Raw genomic sequence first — 25,748 nt, forward strand, 5'->3', positions numbered from 1 at the left:
CCATCTTGAACGTAGGGCTCCTCGGAATCAGTCAAGAAATTCCAAATGATCATGTCTAAAAGTGGTAAATTCTCGATATTTTCTGCAATCTAAGTGTGTGAAATTTCTTGAAAATATAAATTTTTATTCCAGATATGCCAAAAATAACAGCTTAAGAGGGAAGTAGTGTGTAGAATGAGAGATTTTCAGATTGTTCAGATACGGACTGGCGTTACTTTATGGTGCTCTCTGGCCACAGATTGTGGTGGTCAAATTTGTTTCGTAATTTCATCGCGTTGCAGGAATTGCTGAAGTCTATTTTCGTGCAATGAGTCAAGTTCGTTTTCGCACGAAATTTTCTGGCTTCGCCAACCATCGGATGAACAATTAACACCCATTGAAGGATAAAGAAAAGCAAGTAGTAAACTGTGGTAAAAACTGCAGCAACCGGCAAAAGCGGCGGCAAAAAGTATTCTGTGGGTTACTGTCACACACTCGCAAGCCGAAACCAGACGCCGCTGAAGTTACTCTGTTAATTGTCTATTTGATTTTGAAATATATTTCAGAAAGGATGGCTCCTACTTTGGCATACTGGGATATCCGTGGGGTTAGTATAATACATATTTATTCGTTGATCACATGAAGTGAAATTTTATTGTTCCTAAAAGTAGTTGAAATCATTGAAACGTGAAAGAGGTTACGAACACGTGCAAATTATGCATTTTACGTAAGGGCCTGGGTCATCCACAATATTTTTAGTGCTAAATGCTTGAGTTTGCGCCATTGGTATGTTTCATGGGATAACTTGCAACATTTACATGGGAATGCACTTCGTAATTGCTGTGTAAAAGAATGTGTACTGGCTATTTGTAGGTGTGGTCTGATGGTAGTAGTTCACTTTGACAATAGGCGCAGTATTAACTAGATACAAAGAAAATTCCGAACTTCACTCTTAGCAATAATTATTATTAATTTGTTGTATAACTCCTGCCAAGTTTTGTTTATATGATGCAATATAGCATGATTTTTTTTGTTTATTTTAGCTTGGTCAGCCAATACGTCTCCTGTTGACCTACACGGGTACAGAATTTGAAGATAAGAAGTATGTGTGTGGTCCAGCCCCAGATTATGACAAATCATGTTGGTTTAATGAGAAATTCAACCTAGGATTGAGTTTCCCAAATGTAAGTAGGCCTATATAAATCTTGATACATATGAGCACTTCACTACAGCACTGGCGGCTCGTGGTGATCCAAAGTGGAGGGGCGATAGCTCACAAATTTGCTCTATTGATTTGCTTTATTCAGGGTGGCGCCAGACCTGGAAAACCGGGAAAAGTCAGGGAATTTGAGGTGTCAAAAAAAGTCAGGGAATTTCGTCTTCATTGACTTCGAACACTCTTTTGACGAAAATTGTTATAACTTGGGCACTATGGGAGCAATCTACTTCGGATAACTTTTTGTTTTGCAGATAAAACATCATAGCCTGCAACCGTGTACAATTCAGAACGCCGAACCGAGGAAGGGAGGTTTGGGGGGGGGGGGGGTGCGACCCCCGAATTTCAATGGAAAAAACAAAAATCTGGAGTTTGCTACATTCTTTTCAAATATGGACATTTCTCAACAGATTGAAACATGTTTCACGTTCTTGGGTGCAATACAAGTTGAATAATAAGCCAAAATGTGAAACTGGTTTTTACGAAAAATAGGTAATTTGCATTTTTGGAGGAAAATTGTTATAACTTGGGCACTATGGGAGCAATCTACTTCGGATAAGTTTTGTTTTGCAGTTAAAACATCAGAGCATGCAACCGTGTACAATTCAGAACGCCGAACCGAGGAAATGGGGTTTGGGGGAGTGACTACCGAATTTCAATAAAAAAAAACAAGAATCTGGAGTTTGCCCCCTCTTCTCCCCCGATTTGGGAAGAAGGCGAGATCTTTAGTATTCTTATCAAAGAATGGACATTTCTCAAGAGAATGAAACATGTTTCATGTTCTTTGTGCCATACAAGTTAAATAATATGCCAAAATGTGATTTTTTTTATTATTTTTTTTTTTTGTTGCGAAAAATAGGTAATTTGCATGTTTGGAGGGAAATTGTTATAACTCAGCTACTATGGGAGCAATCTACTTCGGATAAGTTTTGGTTTGCAGCTAGAACATCATAGCATGCAACCGTGTACAATTCAGAAGACCGAACTGAGGAAGGGAGATTTGGGGGCGCGACCACCGAATTTTAATGAAAAAAAAATCCGGAGTTTACCTCCTCTTCTGCCGCTATTTTGGGGAGAAGGCGCAAACCTTAGTATTCTCTTCAAAGAATGGACATTTCCAAAGAGATTGAAACATGTTTCATGTTCCTGGGTGCCATACAAGTTGAATAATGAGCCAAAAAGTGAAACTCTGTTCGGAAATGTGGCATGGATATGTTGGTGAGAGGGGGGGGGAGGTAGGTTGGTGATCAATATCAATCCCAGGTTTGCTCCAGACCTGTCAAGAGTTTCCACCCAAACATAAGAGTATGAAGGTCCAAAAAGCACATTCATTTCGTAATCAGCACCATGATACTATATAGTATCATCGGGCCAGTACGACCTTACTCTGATGATACCCTGTGGTTAGTATCATCGGAGGAGTAAAGGTTAAGCCTCTAAATATTATGTGGAAAATGCATTGAATTATCATTTTTTTCTTGTCCGTATAGGAGTAGTAAGGGAACTTGTCAACAGATGGAGGGGATAAGAGCGGGTGGCGCCCTCCGATAGTTGTCGGACGTCATAGTAAGGCATTTTGTTGGCCAAACTAAAGGAAGATGGAAACAAATATGTTCCATTGATACATACGATTTTTGTCGAATATCGCCACCCGACAAAGTATCTCACTACAACATGAGACAGAAATTGCATGGACTGCAACATCGAACAAAAATCGCATGCATAAACAAGAAGAGCTTTAGACTGCAAATATGCTGCTGGAATTTTATTACTCTTCTGGCTCACTTCACCTTATTGAATATAGCAGTCCTTACGAAGGCTTTCTTTTATCATCCTTACGTATTACTGGTTTCGCACAAGTTAACATACGTTTACAATGACATTGCAATATTCTTAGATATCAAGAAGAATCCAACCAAACGGGATATATATTGAATACTATCACGAAAAAGTGAAACGTAAATCTGAATTGGTGAACGTAATAAAAATTGGCAAGTGCATGATCCGAACCTCAAATTTACTGCAACACTAGTATTGCAATGAAATTAACGCCACTCTCTGTCCTGTCTGTTTAATCTCGTGAGAGATGGTCTTAAATCTCTCACTGAGGGAAGTTAATGTCCAATATTATGAAATAAAATACTAATAATAAATACGTAAATATTTTAATATCATATTTACTCGAATCATTGTCATAAAAGAAAATCACTTCCTTCAAGAATTGACTTTTCTCTGCCAGCCCTGCTAAATTTTCACTTTCCATCTACTGATTTATACGAGGGGTGGCCAGAAAGTAATTTCCAATTAGTAGGTACATTGATTTTTCGCAAACGCCAAAACCATGAAAAATGGTAATTGCTGCGAAATTATGTTTAGGAATGTGCAGTGATGTCTGGACACATTTTTCGCCCATTCGAAATATCTAAATAATGCGAATTTGGCAAAAAATGCGAATTGTTGGCGTTTTCAGAAATGTCCTAAAACAACGAAAAATTCCATGAAATCCAACATCCTTGTCTTTTCTAGGCCATGTTTGTGTACATAGAACATGCAAGTTTCCAACCTTTTACTCAAGAGTAAACTATAGTTATACGTATGTGGAATAATTCCGACAGCCACATTAAATCATTTATTTCCAGCGATTTTTTCAACTTCTATCAAAACCATTTGCATCACAGAGCAAAGTGGCAGGGTTCTAACAGGAGATCGAGTGCATATCTACCGTCACATGGGAGCCACGTCTTCGTATTTGTCGCACGAGATATGTTTTGAATTACCAAGCTAAGTGCGCACCATCGGCATTTGTCGAGCGAGTAATAATGGAACTCAGTCGTTAGGGCATCTGACTACTATGTGAGAGACCCAGGTTCGATCCCCTGCGGGGAGAACCGGGATGTTTTCCACCTATTCAAACTGCTCCGGCGCCCACCCAGCATCATATGAAGCTGGTACCTTAAGGAAACTTTGAGGGATAAAGGTAGCCAGGAGTGTGGTGCTGATCACATCACCTCCACCTTCAGCCGTGATCAAGAAAGTGTGGGGCCCTAACTCCACACCAAAATTCCATTATCTAAAATCCTTACCTTAAAATTAATAAAGGGGTATGGAAAATAACTTTCCCAAAATAACTTTCAAGATATCAAACTCTCGCGAAGAGGCGTAAGCCATGTGGCTTACAATTTGAAACAGTACTTTAAAAACACCATGAATGTATAATTTCAGATATTTGCCAGAAAATGCGCTAAAATGAAAATATGAATTTTGGGAAAAATAACACAGTATAGTAAAAAATAAAAAGTAAGAAAATACACCAATTTGAAAAAAAAAAATAACAAAATATCAAGGTCCCTTCCGATTAGGCATAAATAAAACAAGAATATCAGTTGTAATTTATTGCATTAGTAAAAGTGAGTCCTAAACTAATTTTCGGCATAATCACCACCATTGTTCTGGCATGTGTCTTAGCATGGCACTAAATTTTGTATGCCCATGGTATATGTGTCAGACAGCAAAGACTGGAACTATCTCTACCGCAGTGTACAAGTAGCTGTCAAATCCTTGCCCTGCCAGAAACCTCTTCAGTTAAGCAAAGAGATGAAAGTCGGTACATTCAAGGCCAGGGCTGTACAGGGAGTGATCTAAGATCTCTCACCTGAAGTGATGCAAAGGGCCCGTGTGTACTCAGCTGTATGAGGTTGTGCACATTCGATTGGCCTTCTGTGAATTGTCTGCACCATCGTCTGACCATACTATCACTCACGACGTCCGGTCTGCACACCTGACACGATTGCTGGTGGTTCTGTGCCAAATTCTGAGCGTGCAATGTAGACTACATCGCAGTCGGTTTGAGACTGTATGACAGCTGCAATCTTTAACCTAGAACTTTCCTAAACCGGCTGCATTGTGACTGTACCATATTACAGATAAATGACACTTCTTCCTGCCCGCATGTGCATGTCGGTCTCCGGCCAGTAGTGCTGCTGCGTACATGCACCTTTGGAGCTTTTTTTTCAGGATGCCCCTCGTATATGAACTTTCAGAAGCTTTTATTATTAGAGTGTTCCTGTTTTAATGTGTTGGTTAGCTAAATCAAGTACCTATACAATGCAATTCTATAAATTCCTTGCGTTAAATTTCTAATACTTACATACCCTTTTCGTCAGCATTAATGGTATAACTGCATGTTGTCAGTTTCACAGCACTTCACTTGGATATACTGTACTGAAGCAGAAATCCCATCGATAATGTAAGGACATATGACACTTTCTTTTGTTTCACTTATATGCAAGAGTTAAGTTGTTTGCTTTACAGAGAAGAAGCATTGAAAAATGAGTCCGCACTCATGGTTCTTGCAAGCAGAGGGTTCCAAACCTCAGTGGAAATATCAACATATATTACCGAGAATGTATAAGGAGACTGATAAATTACAAATTGTATTTCTTAAGAGGCCATATCATGGGCAGCGGAAAAACAGACCTTCATTCAGAACACTTTTACTCGAAAACTATTTGAGGCATTTGAATGAGCTTTGTGGTGAATTGATCAGAAAGGATGAATCTTAACAGTGATTATCGAAATTTTTTTATCACTTCCATATTTTAATAGATATTAGCTGTCAAATATCTCAGTTTTTGTATCGGCGTATAGAGCCCGATTCTAAGTTACTGTAAAAATTAAACCTTGCAAGGCTTTCTTGCACCCTTCCTGAGTAAACTGATTTTTTTGTTTTTCAAATTGAGAGGCCCATTGTGACAATACGCCATTGCAAACATTGATATGCATTTTCAAACACCTTTGAGAATGGCTTTATTCGAGCCGTGGCGAGGCTGGCCATCGGCTGGCGAGGTTATTTTCAAATCCTACAAGTTCAGCCGTCTGCCGATAGATGACTCTGACCAGGTTTTACTACTGTGGGCGTGGCTTGGATTACTTCTTCTTCTACCCTTGGCATTGTCTTTTCCCTTGGGGGCGGCTTTTGACCATGCTACGACCATTTCGGAAAATCCAAAGTTGACTTCCGTCATCCGGCTGTTGTTTCATTGTGTTTTCATTTGTCTTATTACTATTTTCCAAAAGTATAAATACATTAATACAGAGACTGTCCCAATTGAATCTTACATAAATTATAGCAAAATTAAATTTGTTTTAAGTCAATTACATGCTCAAATAGGGTAATCGGGACTGGGCCTACAGGATAAAGTGGGATCCAGACCACTGTGTAGTTCTACCGGGGATCGAACGTGAGACCCCTTGAATACAAGTCGAGATAATTACTACTAATTCCATGGAAACTCAAGGACTTATTTGGGGAGGGGTCCGGAGCCCTCCCCAAGAAAGACTTACCAAGTGCAAAAATTAAATAATGAAAATATACTTGTGTAGCATTCATTTATTACATAATCGATGGTTATAAATTTCTTTGAACTGATTGATTGATTTGTTGTTTTTAAGTCCACTTTTTGCACAGAAAGTCTAATCGGGACTGGACTTACAGTTTAAGGTGAGATCCAAACCACTACTTGCCTCCACCGGGTATCCAACCCAGGACCCCTTGATTACAAGGCAACGACGATACCACTGCGCCATCGAGGAGGCCCACTCTTTGAACTTATTGGAATAAAGATTGGAATTAGGGGGCTTAGAAGGATTAGAAGGACAGTACCAAAGATTTATGCTTGCACGCTACTATTTATAACAATATGCATAAAATATTAATCAGGAACTTTACTTTTCGCTAACCGGATCTCTAACATTCTCTTTTATTCAATAAATATTCAATTCCTCATCAATTTGAAATGAATTTCTTTGCCACGGCACTTGTTTTTATGCAAATTATGCCGATCTTAACTACAGGTAAGCTAGATAATGAATACGTGCTGTTATTCGATCTTTTTACCTATTTATGTGATAATAATATAATTTTAACTTAAACATCATATTATTATTTTTCCTGACACACTTGGTTCGGTGTATTTCTAGATACATGCCTTGGGAGACCCTACAGAAATTACAGCGAGAGGAAGTCAGTCAGTCTGGTCCTCTTTCAAACTGTAAATCTTGTTCTTGTCCCGGGTTATGTAAACGCTCTCTCGTTTTCGTCTCGATCTCTGAATATAATTTCAATTATAGTCACATTAACTTCAACGCATTTTAAAAATACAATTTGTGTCTATACAAAGAACACGCTTGGGAAATACATTCACATTTAGAGAACACCGATATATTTCATAAAGAGGTAAGACAACTATGCTGAAGGTAGATATTTAAATTTTAAAAATAATTCACTGCACATTCAATTATACTATATATAATGTTATGTTATAATAATGGAACCTACATCTTGCAATTTTTTTAATTCTAGTTTCATTAATATTTTACTTTGGATATTATGTGAATACATTAATCGTGATGGAGGGAGAAAACACACCGGAACGACAAGTGACCGGCGACACGTGTCGCTTGAGAATTTCGCCAATCGAGCGTAGGCATGTGCGGCCTGCCATGTCGCTACGGTGTGAAACGTTGCTGCTGATTGGCTCGTTCCCAAGCGACATATGTTGCGTGTCGCTTCGGTGTGAGTTCTCCCTAAGAGGGCGAGTGACAATGAATTCAATTACATCTTCATAGCTTGTTCATGACTGAAATAAGCTTCTCGTGTCGCATGTCGCTCGGACTGGGACTTTCTCTCAATATCGTGTATCATGTCGACTCTGTTTGTTGTTCGTTCATGTTTTGCTTTAAACTGAATAGGCTCTTGTTGCTTGATGTGAATGTTCCGTGTCGCTTGGGAACGAGCCAGTCAACAGCAACGTTTCTCAATGTAGCTGCAGACCGAAGTGACATGGGACACATACGTCTAGAGAACAATCCAGTCAACAGCTACGTTTCACACAGCTGTAGAATAACATGTCACACAAGCCTGCGTTCAATTGGTGAAATCCTCAAGCGACACGGATATTTCACGCCGTCTGAAGCAAAATATTCACTGTGCATGCGCGAACAACAGGCCAGGGCGACACGATGGACGGTATGGAAAAGAACTCAGTCCTAGGGACACACAAGCAACAGACAACACAAGCTGAATGGTTGATTGCATTTATTACTGAGAGCCAGTTACCAAGAGACACGTGTCGCTTGTCGCGTGTTGCTTCGATAACAAATATCCCTAAAAGTAAGCAGCTTTTGATTTTATATTTTTTTCTTTCTTTCTCTTTCAATATTTTAATTATTTCACATTCATTTTTTTTGTAAACATGGTCAAGTGGAAGAAAAGGCTCCACAGCCTTAACTTCGCCATGTAAAAGAAGACAAAATAAATAAATATAAATACATTGTTTGAAAAGTAATAATAATTCAAAGGAATTTTAATGGTACACCTCTATGGTATGGCTAAATGATCGGGCAAGAAATTTTATGTTAATTGCGCAGTTCTTCCACATTTATGGTAAACACCAACAAATACTGCTGTTTCACTACATACCTGAACGTTATTTATCTACTTCATTATTTACAGATTATCATAATCGAAATTACAATCATAAAGATGAATCGTAAGTGTCAACTGTGAACCTGTGCGCCGTCATTTCACATAATCAGGCGAATTCCGTTCTACGAGGTTCACGAGTTGAAACCAGCCCCATAGATCAGTCGCTGGGCAGGATTGTCGTTTGGTGCCTCCCTTTCCCCCGCACTACTAAGAACCGACATTTTATGCGTGTCTTTCGATACTTTCTTCTTATGCAATGGTTTATGATATTTACATATTACAAATTGTGAAATGATGAAACAATTAAAACTCATTAAATAAAACAACAATAATATACTAGACCTTGGTGGCGTCCCTTCATCATCATCATCGCGATTAGCCAAAGTTGGCTAAAAAATGACGCTAAATAACAGAAATTGAATAAAATATATAAATAATACTTGTTAAATTTGAAGATCAGTAAAGCTGGCGAATGGCAAAACTGTCATAAAACTAACAACAATAACAGCGGCGCAGCGTAGCGACCATTTTATTTTCGGAAATGGTTTGCGTTCCTAGAAACTCCTCTATCCCTCTCCAGTAGTCGGGGTATCAACCCATCTCATGGTAGGTGTAAAGAAAATCCACCCACTGTTTATAAGTTAGACTGTAAATATTTATTTCCCACCAGAATACTTCCGATCGGCAGGAAATTTGAATTTGTTTTTAATATACGAAGATAAAAAGATACTGGTTCGTCTAGAGAACAATCCAATCAATGTTCGTCTAATATTACTAAGGTAGCCAAGCTAGGACTTAGGGCAGTGCAGGCAATCCTCAACATTTTATTCTTGGTATCCTGAGATCCAGGCCAACCCGATTAAACAAACACTTTAACTACCCCTACTTAAGTGGAATTTATACTCAAGCTCTCACCCTCGAACCCCTGTCCTTTAGTAATTTCAACATTCTGAAAATACACAGTTTCATTTCATGCAATGTACAATGAGAAAGGCATTCCTTTAAATTAACAGTTCCTGTCACGTTTCACACAGCTGTAGGATAACATGTCACACAAACCTGCGTTCAATCAAGCGACATGGATATTTCACGCCGTCTAAAGCAAAATATTCACTGTGCATGCGCGAACAACAGACAAGGGCGATAAGATGGATGGTATGAAAAATAACTCAGTCCTAGGGACACACAAGCAACAGACAACACAAGCTGAATGGTTGATTGTGTTTATTACTGAGAGCCAGTTACCAAGAGACACGTGTCGCTTGTCGCGTGTTGCTTCAATATCAAATATCCCTAAAAGTAAGCAGCTTTTGAAGCACAGTATGAATAGTTAGTAGGTAAAAAGCAGTGACAAAACATATGATTGATTGATTGATAGATGGATAGATAGATAGAAAAAATTGCCTATAAATCCGCACCCTAATCATAACTTATTAAACATATCAAAACATATTTTTCATTCATCAATGTTTTACGCTTACAATAACCTCTAATTATTACTAAATCAATTTTTGTATTTTCCATCTAATATCTTATTATATTTAGCTCTTGCCAGTAGGCACTTTATCTTCTTATGTATATATATATATATATATATATTGGCCTCCATCTCATCAGACTTATCATTCATTAATTTCCTCAACTATCTCATCCAACTCGTTTGTATTTCCACCCTTCTACATAGGAGTTGTAGCTTTCCTGGCGACGTCAATCGACGTTAGCTTCCATCGTATACATTGCTCTCATCTTCAGGGATGAGATGATGTTGCTATGTATGTGCTCAAAACGTTGGAAGATAACGCCGATTTAATCTGGCTGGTACACCTGTTCGAATCCTTCTACATGCTTAATTGAAACAACAATCTTTTGTAATCATTAAACAGGATGGAATAAATAGCGGGGAGGCATTTGTAATATTAATAATTTGAATTACATCCCCATTAAAAATTGAGCATCCTCGATGGCGCAGTGGTAGCGTCGTCGCCTTGTAATCAAGGGATCCCGGGTTCCATGCCTGGCCCAGTCCCGATTAGCCTTACTGTGCATAAAGTGGACTTAAAACACCAAATCAATAAATCATTAAGAATTCATTTTAAAATTTTATAATGAATTTCGGGTTAAAGATTCAATATACTAACCTCCATTATTAATTCAATGCCGAGAATTATAAAAATTTGGGGGTGGTGGGTGGGGGTTGTGTTTATATACACGAACGTTCGGGAGCCAATATAAGTTTACAACCTACAAATCGGGTTTTCTCTACCGATTCAATATCTCCAATGTTGTTTGTGTTGCACCTTATTCAAAATCGGTCATAATTTATTTCGGAAATTATTTTTGGGAGGATAAAGACAGTCGATAGGAGAGGTTGACTGCCGTTCGATTCCCGGAGGAGAGGGTGAGGAAAGTGGATTCTCCCACTGCATGGGCTGCATCTACGTACAAGGGACTGTACTATATAACTACGTGGGAGCATAGAGACGATTTGCATCGCGTCTATAAATAAGCGAGACTGTGAATATGCAAAGAGCCACCACCACCCGCCCACCAATACACCTTCAAAACACATTGCATAATGCAGGTGGGTGGCTTTACCAATTTCTTTCAAATACAAGTAGTTAATTATAGTAACAAAACATCTTTTTATACATAATTGGATTTTTCATAATTACAATAAAATAACAAAGCAACCAATTTTGTTGTAATTCTATAAAGAATAAGTTAACATAGGCCAGAATCGGTAAACTTCCCGTTCGGACAAATGTCGGAGTTGAAGTAGGGGTCTAGACAGGTAAAAAAACTGCTTACTGACACGTAATCTGACTTAAATTTGGCATAAAGCAGTCTATTTTCTAGTTTGAAGACCTTGTGACATTTGTCGAGCCGGGATGAAGTTCTTCATAACTAATGGGATAAAGAAAAAGGAAAATTTAATTCGTAACAGTACTAACGGACAAATTACGCCATTCGCAGGATGTAATTAATAAACACAATAACTCTAATTACATGATTATTAAAAAGCAAACATTTCTTTGTAAATAATAATGTAAAATGCCTGTTTTTGACCAATCTCTCTCCTGTTGTAGGTTTGTTATCCATGAAATATCAATCTGGATTTTTTTGTTTCACAGGTACCAGTCATAGAGTAATCTTTACGCTGTAAATATCAAGTTTTTTAGCTCCCCGATCGGAGACATCTGGGCTCAAAATTTTGAAAAAGAGAATCAAGAAACGATCAAAGAGCTATAACAGTAATTCAGCCGAAATACTCTGATATTACATAACTTCCCTAATAAAAATATCCTAAACTTTGAATTTTGGTCAAAATCAATATGTTGAAAAAATACGCGAAACATACAATGTAGCTTGAAATGTACTGAAAACAATGTTTTTTACCCAAGCTATCATTTTTCTTAGATGAGTTATCATAATTACCGCAACTGTCTACAAATGCCGCAAATCATAAGTCAAACAGGGCCGCAATTTTTAAACGAAGTCATATAAAGGAAAATACTACCCTTGCATAGGGGTTACAACAACAAAAATATAGGCTATATAAATAGAAAAAGTTGACCATTTTCTCAATTAATATCTTTTTGGACCACATGGTATTAAATGGCCATATTTTGCTTTATACCTAATATTAATTAAAATATGCAAGTTTGATTAAATTAGCGCATATATTGCGTATCAGTGAAAGTTTTATAAAAATAGATCAAATACATTCACAGAGTCGGTTTTATGCAAGGATAATGTTGGAAAATTTTCCGCTTGAAATCATTCACACTGAGAATCGAAACCTGGGTTTACTACGTGGCAGTCCGATGTCATATTTTATCTGCTTTTCTCATATATCAGTATTTACTCAGTTCCATATTTTTTAACATTCACATTCAGAACATAAACATCCATGTCTTACTCGTGATTCGAACCCGGGACCCCTACTGTCGTAGCGCGCTGTGCTAACTACCTCGCCCCGGAGGTCAAATAGTAGAATACTGGGACTCCTTATTCGTTGAAGAGAAGCTCTCACAATTATGTACGTTACAAGCCACATATTGTTGCTGCAGGACTCTATATTATCGTCTGGACTTTTGACACGAAATGGTAAGATCAGCTTTTGGCAATGAAGATGCCAATCGACCCGAACAGCAAAACCTAGGACATGTCTGAGGAAAGAATTGACAAGGGTTTTACGACCTGTCAATCACTAACTGCCCGCGTACCGGAGGAGGCGTGTTCTTGAGGGCCTCGCGAAGCGCTCCTGGACAAAACATCTGGTGGTGTAAACCCTGTGCGCGCTCTATCGGCAGAAGAAAGGCGAATTCGGAAAAGGCCTTTCCATGATATACAGTCTTAATCAATCACTCTTCACTCTTATCTCATTTAGTTGTAACTTTAAAAATAATCAAGTATTTTATTTTAAACTTACTGTGTATGACAAAATTCCATAATCCTTCCTTAGCTTGTGAATTGAAATAATTTTCCAAATTCACTATTTTGCAGTTTGAATTCAAATCATAGAGATTAGAGAAATGAAGTCAATTTAATAGAAGATAATATTGGTACTTAGCAAATCGATACGTGGATCTGTATGAGTTTATTATATCCATTTGCAAGAACATCGATTTAGTTTAGTTTGTAATTGTCAGGGAAAAATGTAAATTTTGTCCTGGAAAACCTGGAAAAGTCAGGGAATTTCATTTCTGCTTGTTTGTAGCCACCCTGTTTATTTTACTTCGCCTTTTGTGCCACATTTGGCTAATTTGCGAAGATGGGGATGAGTGATATGATGAAATTGATGAATGGACACTCACAAAATCCATGCCCAGGCCGGGATTCGAACATGGGATCCCTGGCGTCGTAGCGTGATGTGCTAACCACTCCACCACGGGGGGCCGGCACAAATTTGCTCTACTAGTAATGCGAGTTTAAATGATGAATTTCGTATAACAGCAAACGTGATAAGAAATTTATATGTTCGTGTTTACCGAATATCATGTTTTACACGTTTTAAATTAATAATTATTTAACAGTAATGCGAAGAAGATGGAAGAAGAAATATAATTCTAAGAGATTTAGTCGTTTAACAGAGGGAAAATTCCGAAGAAGGGATATAAATTTTTACACAACTTGATAAGCACAATGACGAATATTTACGTGAATTGATCGTGAAAATTTCTAGTAAAAAGTTACACAGAAAATGTCTCCTGTCAAACATGACTAATTGATATATGAAATACGGCGCCAAAATAAATATCTCACTGGAAAGGTGATATCTGCTTTACCAGAACTCTAAAGTAAAAACTTCAAACTTACCAGAAATCTTCAGACATGCTTGTAACTGAAATTCATCTTTCTGTCCTTCAACGCGAAATTTGCGAGTGAACTCACGACCTCCCTTCTTTGACACTTGTTCTAGATTCAAATTCGGACTAGATTTTTTTGTTTATTTTTTCATCCTGACTTCCAGACTGCTGGTAGAAAAACTTCGCACCAACAATTTCTCCTTACTGTTCATCGCGACAAATGCACAACTACCAAAAAAGCTTCACTTCACTTTTCCATGGAAAACGAAGTCGTTTTATTGCTTCGGGGTTGCCAGACAATTTTGCCAAATTTTAAGAAATTTGTAGTTTACAGGTTCCTGTAGCGACTCTTGGTGAGTTTAGATGACTAGTTTTTAATTTATTTAACATCCACCTTGAAAAGAAATTAGAGAACTTTGTCACATTATCAGGATTTTTTTTCAAACGTGCTAATCAAAACATGTATTTAAATCTACATGATGTACTCCACATCATTGTAATCCAAATGTACTTTTCACTAAATTCAGAAAAAATACAACGCATGTAGCTACATGATAATTTTGCGTGTAACAAGAATTTATAGCAGACTTCCGTGGCTAGCATACTGGATTACAAAGCCAGGGCTCCTGGGTTCGAATCCCGGCATGGGTATGTGTGTTCTTTGTGAGTGCCCCTCCATCAATTTCATTATACATCATCACTCATCCTCATCGTCGAGATTACCGAAAAGTTGCAAAAAGCGATGATAAATATAAAAAAATCATGCAAGAGTCTGTACTTTTTCAGTTACTGACATTTTCTTTCCTCGTTGGAAATTGCGTTATTTATTGCTCTACTCTTGTCATAAATGAATAAGATTATGGAATACAGAATAATTTTTTCCAACGGTTGGTAATTTTCTTTCTTACCTTAACTTCATTGCTTCTGGCAACTCTTCATTGTTTACCGTTCTCCGGAGAGAGGGCTAGTTTTGCCTAGGGGGTGGGTTTCGGGGGCTTTTGGAAGATGGGACAGTCGACGACGCAGGTGAGCTATTTACAGCTGCCATTCATGCAACGGTGAATGACCTTGTCCCTTCGGAAAGAATAGCATCTCGCCGATTTCCAAGTTGGTTCGACTCCGAAGTGCGCGCTGTACTGGCTAACAAGAATCGAGCCTGGCAAGTTTGGAAGGACTTCCCGAGTGAGCACACTTACAATACTTTCGCTGTTCTTCGAAGGCACTCAAAGTACCTACTCCGAAACAAATACAAAGAATACATAAACAGTATCAATGCAACAATCCAAAAAAATCCAAAGAACTTCTTCAGTCTAATAAACTCGAAGAAACAACAGCAGAATTCCTCTTGAAATTACACACAATAGTGAAAGTGCGAAAGGTGACCGAAGGGCTGAACTCTTAAATGCTTATTTCCACAGTAACTTCTGTCCGCCTGCCCCCCTTGCAACGTTGCCAAACGTAAGATCAGTCTGTTCTTCCTCTCTAACAAAGCTTGCCACTACAACCGATGAAGTAAAAAGTATATTGTCGTCTCTCCCAGCTCACCGTGCCCTAACGCCGGACAATATTACCACCATGTTCCTGACGAAAACTGGGGAATCCCTTTCTTATCCCCTCTGCATTCTTCTGAATAGATGTTTCTCGGAGGGCGTCTTTCCTCACGCTTGGAAGCAAGCTAACATCACTCCCATTCACAAAAATGGCAACAAAAACCTTGCTTCTTCCTATAGGCCAATCTCGTTACTCTCTCCTCTGTCCATCATTTGTGAAAAAATCATCAAAGACAGGCTATATAAATTTGTTTCTCCGTACCTTAGCTCAAATCAACATGGTTTTCTTTCTGGTAGTTCCTGTCTTACGAACCTGTCCGTTTTTCTATCACATGCTATGAAATGTATTTCAAACAATTCACAACTGGACGTTATATATTTTGATCTAGCCAAAGCTTTCGATACTGTCAGTCATCGTCTTTTGATTCATAAATTATGCAATAGATTCAACATTCATGGTAACTTTCTTAACTTGCTCACAGATTACCTTAGCGATCGCCAACAACGTGTAGTCCTTCCAGGAACTCTAACTTTCTTCCCGTCCTTTCTGGAGTACCACAGGGCAGTGTTCTAGGACCCCTCTTGTTCATATTATTCGTCGATGACCTTACCGACCATCTCACAGCCGCCTCTAGTAATTACCTTCTTTTCGCAGATGACTGTAAGATTTTCAGAGAAATCTCCACTTCCAACGATGCTCATCTTCTCCAGAATGACATAACAACGTTTTTTTCATGGTGCCTGACATGGAAACTTACTTTAAATCCTGAAAAATGTACTACTCTCACCATCTCTCTCAAAAAGAACCTGTTAAAGTCATTTTACTCCATCTTTGGCAATAACATCAAAGCAGTATCCACTCATAAAGACCTAGGCATTGTTTTCGACCAAAAACTCACATTTGAAGAACATATTACAGGCACGACAAAAAAGGCTATGCGTCTCTTAGGTTTACTGTATCGTTTCACCGAAATTAGTGACATCTCAGCCCTCACCTTGTACTTCAAATCATTCATCTCCCCAATAATAGAATACTGCTCTCCCGTCTGGTCCATGGCATGTCCCACTCAGCTCTCCAGAATTGATTCTGTTCTTAACTTTTTCCTGGCTATAGTTCGTTACAGGGTTCCCTCATTACGCAACTTTCCAACACCACATCTCCTGGCCTTTCTAAACCTACAGACTCCCTATCAGCGCCGTTTACTGAACGATTTTAGGTATCTTTACAAAATTGTCAATGGCAAAATCCGTTGCAACACGCTCCTCCAGGAATTCCACTTTTGAGTGCCTATGCGCTCAACACGCAACACAAATCTATTTTACACAAAAAAGCCTAGACTGGAAATTCAAAAAAGATCGCTCTTCCACAGACTTCCCACTCAATATAACGACCTCCCATCAAGTGCGGATGTATTTTCCACAGAATATGCCTTTCGGTCAACCATCAGAAGGTATGTTGCCAAATAATATTTAATTGTGCTATCTTGACTTATTTATATTAATATTTTGTCTAATTGTGCTATTTTTATTTTTGTTATTTTTTGTTATTTTCATTGTTACTGATTTCAGTGTAAAATGGCTACGTGCTGTATCTGGAATTTTCTCAATAAATAAATAAATAAATGCCTAGCGTACATTCCACTCCCCAGCCGAAACAAAACTCCCCTTCGTTCCCAAAACGTGGGGACTGTTGACCTTTGATGCAGATGTGGAGGGAATGGTAATTATGTGATATCGTCCGAACACCTCTCACTCGTTTATTTCATTAATTTTAGCATTGATACTTACCTATTCTGCATTGCGGAAGATTCTTTAAGGTGAAGTTATGCCTTTTTCCATAAAATAGTGTCAACTTTTCATGTTAAGTCATTATTTGTCTTCCTTGTTCCGCTTGGGTAACACAATATGGCGTGCACTAGTCATGGATCATTGCCCGTCGTGCTTGTGTTTTGTCGATTTGGAGTAGGTATGCAGTGTTTCAACTTCTTAACCGAAAAATACCTACTTTCGTGTTCATTATGTCATCATAAACCATTGACGGATAGCCCCAAAAAACCATTCACGATAACCCCACGGACCATTTCTGGCAAGAATAGGTTAGGTAAGCATAGTTAAAAAAAAATCTCTTTAAAAAAAAGGCACGTTTGGAAACACTGGTGAGACCACGTGACTTTCTACGCTCGCCCCATCTGTAGGTACATAATGAAAACAGCGGCATACTGTTGTCGCTTTACAGAAAATGCAAGTTCCTTACCTATAAAGTGATTATTTCTTGTTCTGCAGCATTCTATGGCGTAGTTTTCAGTTTCTGCGAAAGAAAATACCTCGAAGAACTTCAACAATGCTACAGAAACTGATTTCAGTAAGTAGTTTCTCCTGTAAATTTGAACAAATCCGTTCGGGCGATATATCTCATATTTAACGAGGGAATTTGTAATAATGAAGTCAGTCTCAGATTTCTGTATAAATTGGAGCTTGCAACAGGGGCAACGAAGGGACAAATAAAGAACCCCCACCCCTATGGAAGAACTTTCTAAAACCTATAGAATGTTCTAAATGCTTGTTGCTACTTAGACGACTTCTTATAAATAAGATAAACGAATGTAATAGCTGCTGTTCATGCTCTGTGAATTTATCCTTCACGAAAGTTAATGAGCAAAAAAATATCTGCTGTCTACATTTTCACTCCACTGCAAAAAAATTACATAAAATGGTTTTACTAATGTCAAGGGGGCTCAGCACCCCTGGCCGCTGCCTGGCTACGGGCTTGACCGCAACTTGTTTTGGCTTATACATTTCTGGTCAGTCTGCATCCATCCTCCCAATTTGATTAAACACCATGGAATCACCCTGTATAGTGAGGTTTTCAACTTATATTTCTAAGGATGAAGATGAGCTATCTTTTTCAACAAAGAAAATGTTTTGTAATTTATTGGGTTTTCTCTTTCTATTGAAGACAGTTGTTACCCACAATCCCTCTTCTGTAGGTTCTAAATTCAAGTCCCAGTCAAGAAGTGGATGCTACAGTTTTTTCTTCTTTCACATATTTTAGGATTTTATTGCTCGTTCTATGTATATTGATTTCTTAAGTTTATAATCAACAATTTGTTTCAGCTGCCATATTACATTGATGGGGATGTGAAGATCACACAAACCAATGCAATTCTTCGTCATATTGCTAGAAAGCATGATTTGTGTGGGAAAACAGAGCAAGAGAAGATCCGTGTTGATGTCATTGAGAACCAGATTGGAGACATTCGTACGGGATATGTCCAGGCATCATATAATCCAAAGTTTGTAAGTAGTTTGCCTTAATTAAAATTTTGAAGGTGTTGGTTAGTTTTCTCTCTATGCATCATTTTAGTATTTCCTAATTTGATACATGGTACTAATGTAAATTATTTGGAGTGATGTTAACTTTTTTTCTTTCTTTAACCCTAGAGAGCTAACGTATCGTAAAACCTACGATCCAAGATCACCATATTTCACCGTACACCCCTTAGTCAGTGGGCAATGGACTCGTCCACTCATTTCCGCTCATCATGTTGCTTTTAGTGTCAGTTTATGGGTCTCGGGTGTCAACCGGCTGCCGGTATAGTTGTTTTCAGAATGCGCTCGTACATTTTACGGCACGTTAGCTTCTCTGCCTGGATCTTTGCTGGAAACCTTTTTTTGCAAACTTTTAATTTTTTTTTATTATTGTGTGTAGTTTGTGAAGTTTTTAATGAGGGTTATGTTTTGATTGAATTAAAGTTCAAATTATTTATAAGCATCAAAAATGAATCCACAAAACCAGCCATGCACATTCTGCGGAATTTGGCCATCGGCAAGGAGGAGGATGACGTCATTGTACTGCTGCTGCTGCAACAAGCCGATCTGTGCAGAGCATCGGGGAAAATGCTGTGTGCACTGCACTGATGGTCTTTAAAACAGTTTTTTGTAACCAAAATGTTTGTCAATGTGAATTCTAACAAGTCATGTTTATTAAAGTTCAATTTATAAAAGCTATTGGTTGTCATAGTTTTTGTAACCCCCTCGTAAATTTTAAGATACGTTAGCTTTAACAAAACTTTTCATACATGTTAGCTTTCTAAGGTTAATAATACTCACCAACTCCCTCCCCTATAAAATTTCACCTTGTTTATTTTCAACCAACAGATTTCAATGTTTTGAGGTACTGTGAAGTCATTCTAACATGCAGAAACCACAAATAAACAAAATATGTATCCTCGAAATGTGACAGCAGCACATGAAATTCCTCGCAAACCCTGCCCCACTATTGCCACTTATTTGAACAAATTTTCGTCATACATGCAAGAAATCATCGAAATGTGTACAACGATAAAACATAATTACTATCACCATGGAAAGTTACCAATCAAGTTATCCGTGACTTCACATTTGAAGCAAGTGAAGAAAATTCACACAATGTGAAGCATTCATCTTCTCTTTAGAACACAATGATTGACAATGCAGTAACATCATCAAACATTCTTCATATTGTTTAATGTTTGTTTACAGATTTGTAATTTTTCAACTTCCAGTTCTAACCTACAGTCCCATGTTTTTGTGTTTGTGCAAATCTTCGGTGACAACTCAAATCTGCTGGATCTATATATGGACTGATACTTGCACCAAAGACGTGCACAAGAAAAAATTATCTAAGCAAACTAATATGTCTTCAGCAGTGGTTCTCAACCATTGTGACCCTGCTACCTGGTAGAGTGGTACCTGCTACCTGGTAGAGAGTATGTTTCTCAGAGGACCAAGACCAAGAAACTTAAAATGGAAAATTGAGGGAAATTTTATAACATTTTGCTATGTTGGACCATCAAGATTGAATGTATAATGCAGGAAACTAAAATTAGGTTTCCACTAAATTCATTTTTTATGCCAGATCTCAACAATTTTACTCTTAAATAACTTTCTAAAATTTTTAACTTTATACGTTAGGTAATATGTTCCCTGAAATTTAATGTCAAGAAATAAATTATGGCATGAACAGAGAAAGAGTGGCTGAATTATTAAATTTTGGTTATTTTTATTTCAGGATGATTTGAAGGAAGACTTGATTAAAAAGTTGGGTGGACAGCTGAAGGAACTGTCAGACTTCCTGGGTGACTACAAGTGGTTTGCTGGCGACAATGTAAGTATTTGCCTTTGATCTAATTGAATATGTTTTATGATTGGGGGGGGGGGGGGGCATGTTCAAATCCATGCCTTGAGTGTCCTATCATCATCGTCGCAGTTAGCCGAAAGTGGCAGAAAAGGGACTAAATAATAAGAAATTCAAATCAGTGTTGCCAATTCTTGTAAGGACACGTTAAAAAGGGGAGTGCTGGTCAGTGGATATTTTACTTTTCATTATATTTGTTCAGTACAGTAGTGGCAAGGGAAGAAGAGCAAATGTGAATATGGACACTGGCTGGCAGAGGGAAAGGATGAGTGAGCCTACAGAGCTGGCTGAAATGAAGGAGCATAATGTTGTTTTAAAGAGAATGAGGCAAAAGTTCCCATCTGGGATAGTATCCTGCATTGGGATACAAGAGGCAAACAGTGTGGTAAACCTTTTTTCTGACTTCACTTTAAGCTCTAATAGGCTAATTGGGACAGGACCTACAGTGGACAGTGTTGTCACAAAGAGGAACAGCAAAAAACAAAACTGTACAATAAAGAAAACTCTCAGAATATCAATGGGTGCAATTTGCCGTTACGCAAACTAGCAATAAAAACTTCAATTTGTCTTTCCAGTTATGTCAAATTCAAGAAAATAAATTCAGTAGTTTCAGAGATACATGTTCTTTGTCACTAAAAAATATGTGAACATTTGAAGCTCTTCCAAGAATTGAACTGGGTTTTTCTCTTTCTATGCCAGTGCTCTACCACTGATACCAAAACCAACTTCTGGCTTCACCCTCAAGGTCTGGAATCCCCCGGAAGACATATCTAGTACTAAAATTAAATAATGAAAAATATATTCATTTAACCTTTGTTGTATAAATTCCTCTGCACTTATTGAAGACAAGGATTATATTGGGATCATACGGCTTTAAAGGATGGGAAGGACAAACTTAAGGTGGGGGTCTGGACCCACCGAAACACTTACCCAGTACTAAAATTAAGTAATGAAAATATTAGCATTTGTTGCATAATCCATGGATATTAATTTCCGCTGAACTTTTAGAAGGCAAGGATTATATTGGGATCATACGGCTTTGAATGACATTACAAAGAAGATTTATGTACACTACTACTCAAAATAATATGCATAAAATATTAATCAGAAACTTACTTTTCTTCAACTACATGTAACATAATTTTTGTTATTCGATAAATATTCAATTATTTATCTATTTGACATTAGTTTCATTGCCAGGGCACTTGTTTTTATATAAATTATTCCGATCTTAACTACAGGTAAGCTACGTAATGAATATGTGATTATATCTATTCTTATAGTCTTTTTATGTATTCGTGTAATAATAATATAATAATTTATGTATTGTAATGTAAGTTACTAATTACAATAATTTGATTTAATATAAATATTTTAATTTAAACTTTATTATTATTCCTGAGACACTTGGTTCAGACACCCCCCCCTGAAACATATTTCTAGATACGTGCCTGTTCGCCCTATATTAACTCTGATGTTCGAGTAACTGAATTTTGGGTTATGCTGGAGAATGACATTGGCATGGGATGTCGAAAGAACCAAGTTTATTCCTTAGTTGAGCCCAGTTTTCCATACTTTCAAGATAATTTCCTTACGGGTGTTCATTTTGCGAGTCATAACATTGCATGTTCAAATGTGTGGTGTGCTCCTGGTATGTTGTGCATGAATAGTTCGGCATCTTGCTAGTCTGCCTCAATTTCTTGGGGTTATGGGAGATTAATTTCACAATGCTTGTACAGGATGTCTACCAGTCTGGAAATCCTGGAAAAGTTGGAGAAATGTACTGTTTGTGAAAAAAAAACATTTTGTAGTGGTGCACAAAAAGTAGGTTTTCGAACGGAGAAAAAAAGACCAAGCCAGACATTTTAAATTTTTCTTGTATGTATGTATTGCTTGCATTGTAGAGTTATATCTCTTGTTTTTGTTGTGACATTTCAGGAGAAGACATGCTCCCTTCATCAGACATTTATTTTTAGTTTGATGAAACATACCCTAAAACAATGGTCCAAAAATTTAAAAAAATAATCTGTTGTTCATTTCAATACATTTGGCACTGCATTGTTTAACTTGCATCTTCTCAAGGACTTGATTTTCTGAAGTTTTGAGCAATGGGCAACACTTCCGTATAGTGGAAACGGATTTCTTCATTTTTACAGAAGAAACTACTTTCGGAAATCACTTTCTGCATCATTGTTGAAGTTCCTCAATGTGTTTTCTTTCACCGTGTAATACTTTTTAGCGTGAAATCTTTTTTTTTTCTATAAAAATATATCTCCGACATGCAATTCCTCTTGCTTCCATTTGCTTCTATACATCAAGGATGATCCGTGCGTTTCATGACGTAACCCCCTGGCAATGTTTCCAAACATGCCTTTTTGCAAGATTTTTTTATTTTTCGAAAATTCAAACTATGCTTTCCTAACCTAATCTTACTGGAAATGGTTTGTGGGGCTAATGAGGTATTAGCATAATTTCAAATCTGGCCACGAAATTAGGTATTTTTCGGTGAAGAAGGATGGAAACACTGCATACACACACCAAATCTACAAAACACTGCCACGATGAACGAGTACGCTATTGCCACATTGTGTGTTACAGAACCGGAAAAGGGAAAAAACCGTGAGTACTCTTAAACTGAAAAAGTAGACATTATTTTCGTTAGAAATTCATTATTACACCTAAAGAAATGTTCTGCAATGTGGAATTGTAGTTAACAATGTTAAAAAGTGCGAAAGAAATTATTTCTAGGCGGAAGTAGAACCAAACAATGTAGTGCCTAATTTTTGAAGTGGATAGTGTTTTATGATATATTTCTTGTTAAAAAATTAACCATTGTTTTATGGTATCTTTAATCAAAGTAAAGGGAACATGTGTTCTGAAATGTCACAACCAAATAAATGTGTTTCTTATGCTTGTTACAACCGTAGACTACAAGAGAAATGATTAATTTTAATTTGGATAAAATATACTTGACTTTGGTTCAGTGGGATCCATAAGTAATGCTCAGCAAATTGTCCGTGGCTCTTATCGTTGGTTTTTATCATCCTACATATTTTTAAGGACTATATTTTATCATATACTGGTTCAGAGGTTGTAAGCAGATTGTTTGTTGTTTTGTGTTTGTTCTTGAAGCTCTCATTGCATAAAACAAAGGGAGTAAACATGGTGATGAACAATTTGCTTGGTAATACTTATGATCCCACTGCACACTGATTATTACTTTTAGTTACAGTAGAAATTGCATATTAAATCTAGGAAAACAGGTCATGTTTTGAATTATTTTTCATGTAGAAATCTATTGCAGGAAGTGGCTACTGGCATTTACCACTAGTTGCAATTTTTTGGTTGTTTGGTTATTAGGATTACTATGTATGTTACTAAATGTTACTATATGTATTATTTATGCTATTATTTTTATGTTAAAAGGAAAAAGTTTATCATTAATTAATAAATGTCTGGTAATATGTAAAAGCTCACCTCTGAAACCCCTATCCAGCAGTCAATTTATGTTCAGTTTCTTGCATTACTTTTAACTTTTGAAGTTAATATTCTAAAAATCTCGTTAAATGGGATTCTAAAGCTGGGTTTTAAGCTAAACTATAGTGACTTTTTAACGGTCTGCTCTAGCGGGGTTGCCCAAGCCTGACTATTCCGTGAGATTACTTATCCCTCCTCCATTGCCACTCCCACCTATCACATCCAACTCAAACAACCTAATCTTTCCAAATAAGTTCCCTCTCATAACCTTCATAACTTTTTTACATAAATCTAGAAATACATGGATTGACTTGGTCTGGAAAATTTTGGATTTTTGTCCTAGAAAAATCTGGGATAGTCTGAATTTTGTCTACAATATTATAGATCAGATTTTTTTTTTTTTCTGGGATATCATTAGGTTCATCTTGGCATGGACCAAACTGCTGCCTTGTTCTGGGGCTGCTCATTTGGCTTTGCCATACTCACAGCTAACCACAATATGTGGAAGAACAACAATATATTCTTTACGCATACACGTTTACTTTCAGATAACATACATAGACTTCGTGGTGTATGATTTGCTGGATCAGTTCAAGGTACTGAATGCCGAGATCGTGGAAAAGCACCAGAACCTCAAGGACTTCACCAGCAGGGTTGAGTCTCTGGACAAGATTGCCGAGTACATTAAGTCTGACAAATTCATCAAGAGACCTTTCAACAACAGAATGGCCAAATTTGGAAACGAATAAATGTTCCTGGAAATTTGATGCTGCAGATGTTTGTTTTGATCCAGTGATTGTTCAAAAAGAAAATTGATGTTCCAGTTAATCACATTATCTAAAGGTTGCTAAATAGTTCAAGTTTTATGAGCAGCATTTGTAATAAAGTATCGGTGCATGTTCATACGTCACTATATTATCCAGAAGTAGCTTTGCTTTTAAAGAAAGTGCATTTATATTGTTCCTATGTGCTGTTGTGAAATGTTGCATTTTTCTTTATTTAAAAAAATGCTGAATTCAAGTGTATTTTGTATTGGAAATTCATTATTCCTTTTTTAAGCTTCTGCATTTGCTTTACTTTTGAGGGAGTTACAAAATACTAGAACTATTTTGTTCATGACTGATTAATCAGTGGTTCCTTCTTCCAAACTCTTGTAATTGAAAAATGATGAATATATATTTCTAAGTTCGTATGAGAATGGTTTCATTTATTCTGTACCTTTAAACTGGTGATTTTTTCATCAGATTCATTGGCATACCTGTATTCTAAGAATTTGACCTGGTTTACCGCAACAATTCTCATCCGTGAAGCAACAGCTAACCCCGGACAGTGGGAGGTCGTCTGCTGGCATTTAGACCCACAGTTGTATGCTGACCTTGGTGCCCCCCCCCCCCCCCATAACTGGTGTCCAGTTTGCACTTTTTTTTTACACTTTTTTGTGAAGTGTTTTAGATTGTTTTAGTTTACGTATTACTGGTGTTTTTCTGTTGTCTAATAATGCTACGTAATGCATACAATTTAAAACAATGCATTTTTATGTACGACTCTTATGTCA

At 37.3% G+C, this 25,748-nt stretch overlaps 1 protein-coding gene across 1 annotated transcript; it reads left to right on the plus strand.

Moving 5' to 3' along the window:
- Positions 1 to 440: 440 nt before the first annotated feature.
- On the plus strand, positions 441 to 25,385 carry LOC145979831 (glutathione S-transferase Mu 3-like). Its single transcript, XM_083112857.1, has 5 exons — positions 441 to 586; positions 1,023 to 1,163; positions 18,655 to 18,837; positions 20,591 to 20,686; positions 24,742 to 25,385. Exons 1-5 carry the CDS (start codon positions 551 to 553, stop codon positions 24,940 to 24,942), a joined length of 657 nt encoding a protein of 218 aa, XP_082968983.1. The 5' UTR covers positions 441 to 550; the 3' UTR covers positions 24,943 to 25,385.
- Positions 25,386 to 25,748: the final 363 nt, after the last annotated feature.

Source organism: Lepisma saccharinum, chromosome 26 (genome assembly GCF_977018435.1).
Source record: "Lepisma saccharinum chromosome 26, izLepSacc3.1, whole genome shotgun sequence".
NCBI classification, from domain to species: Eukaryota; Metazoa; Arthropoda; class Insecta; order Zygentoma; family Lepismatidae; genus Lepisma; species Lepisma saccharinum.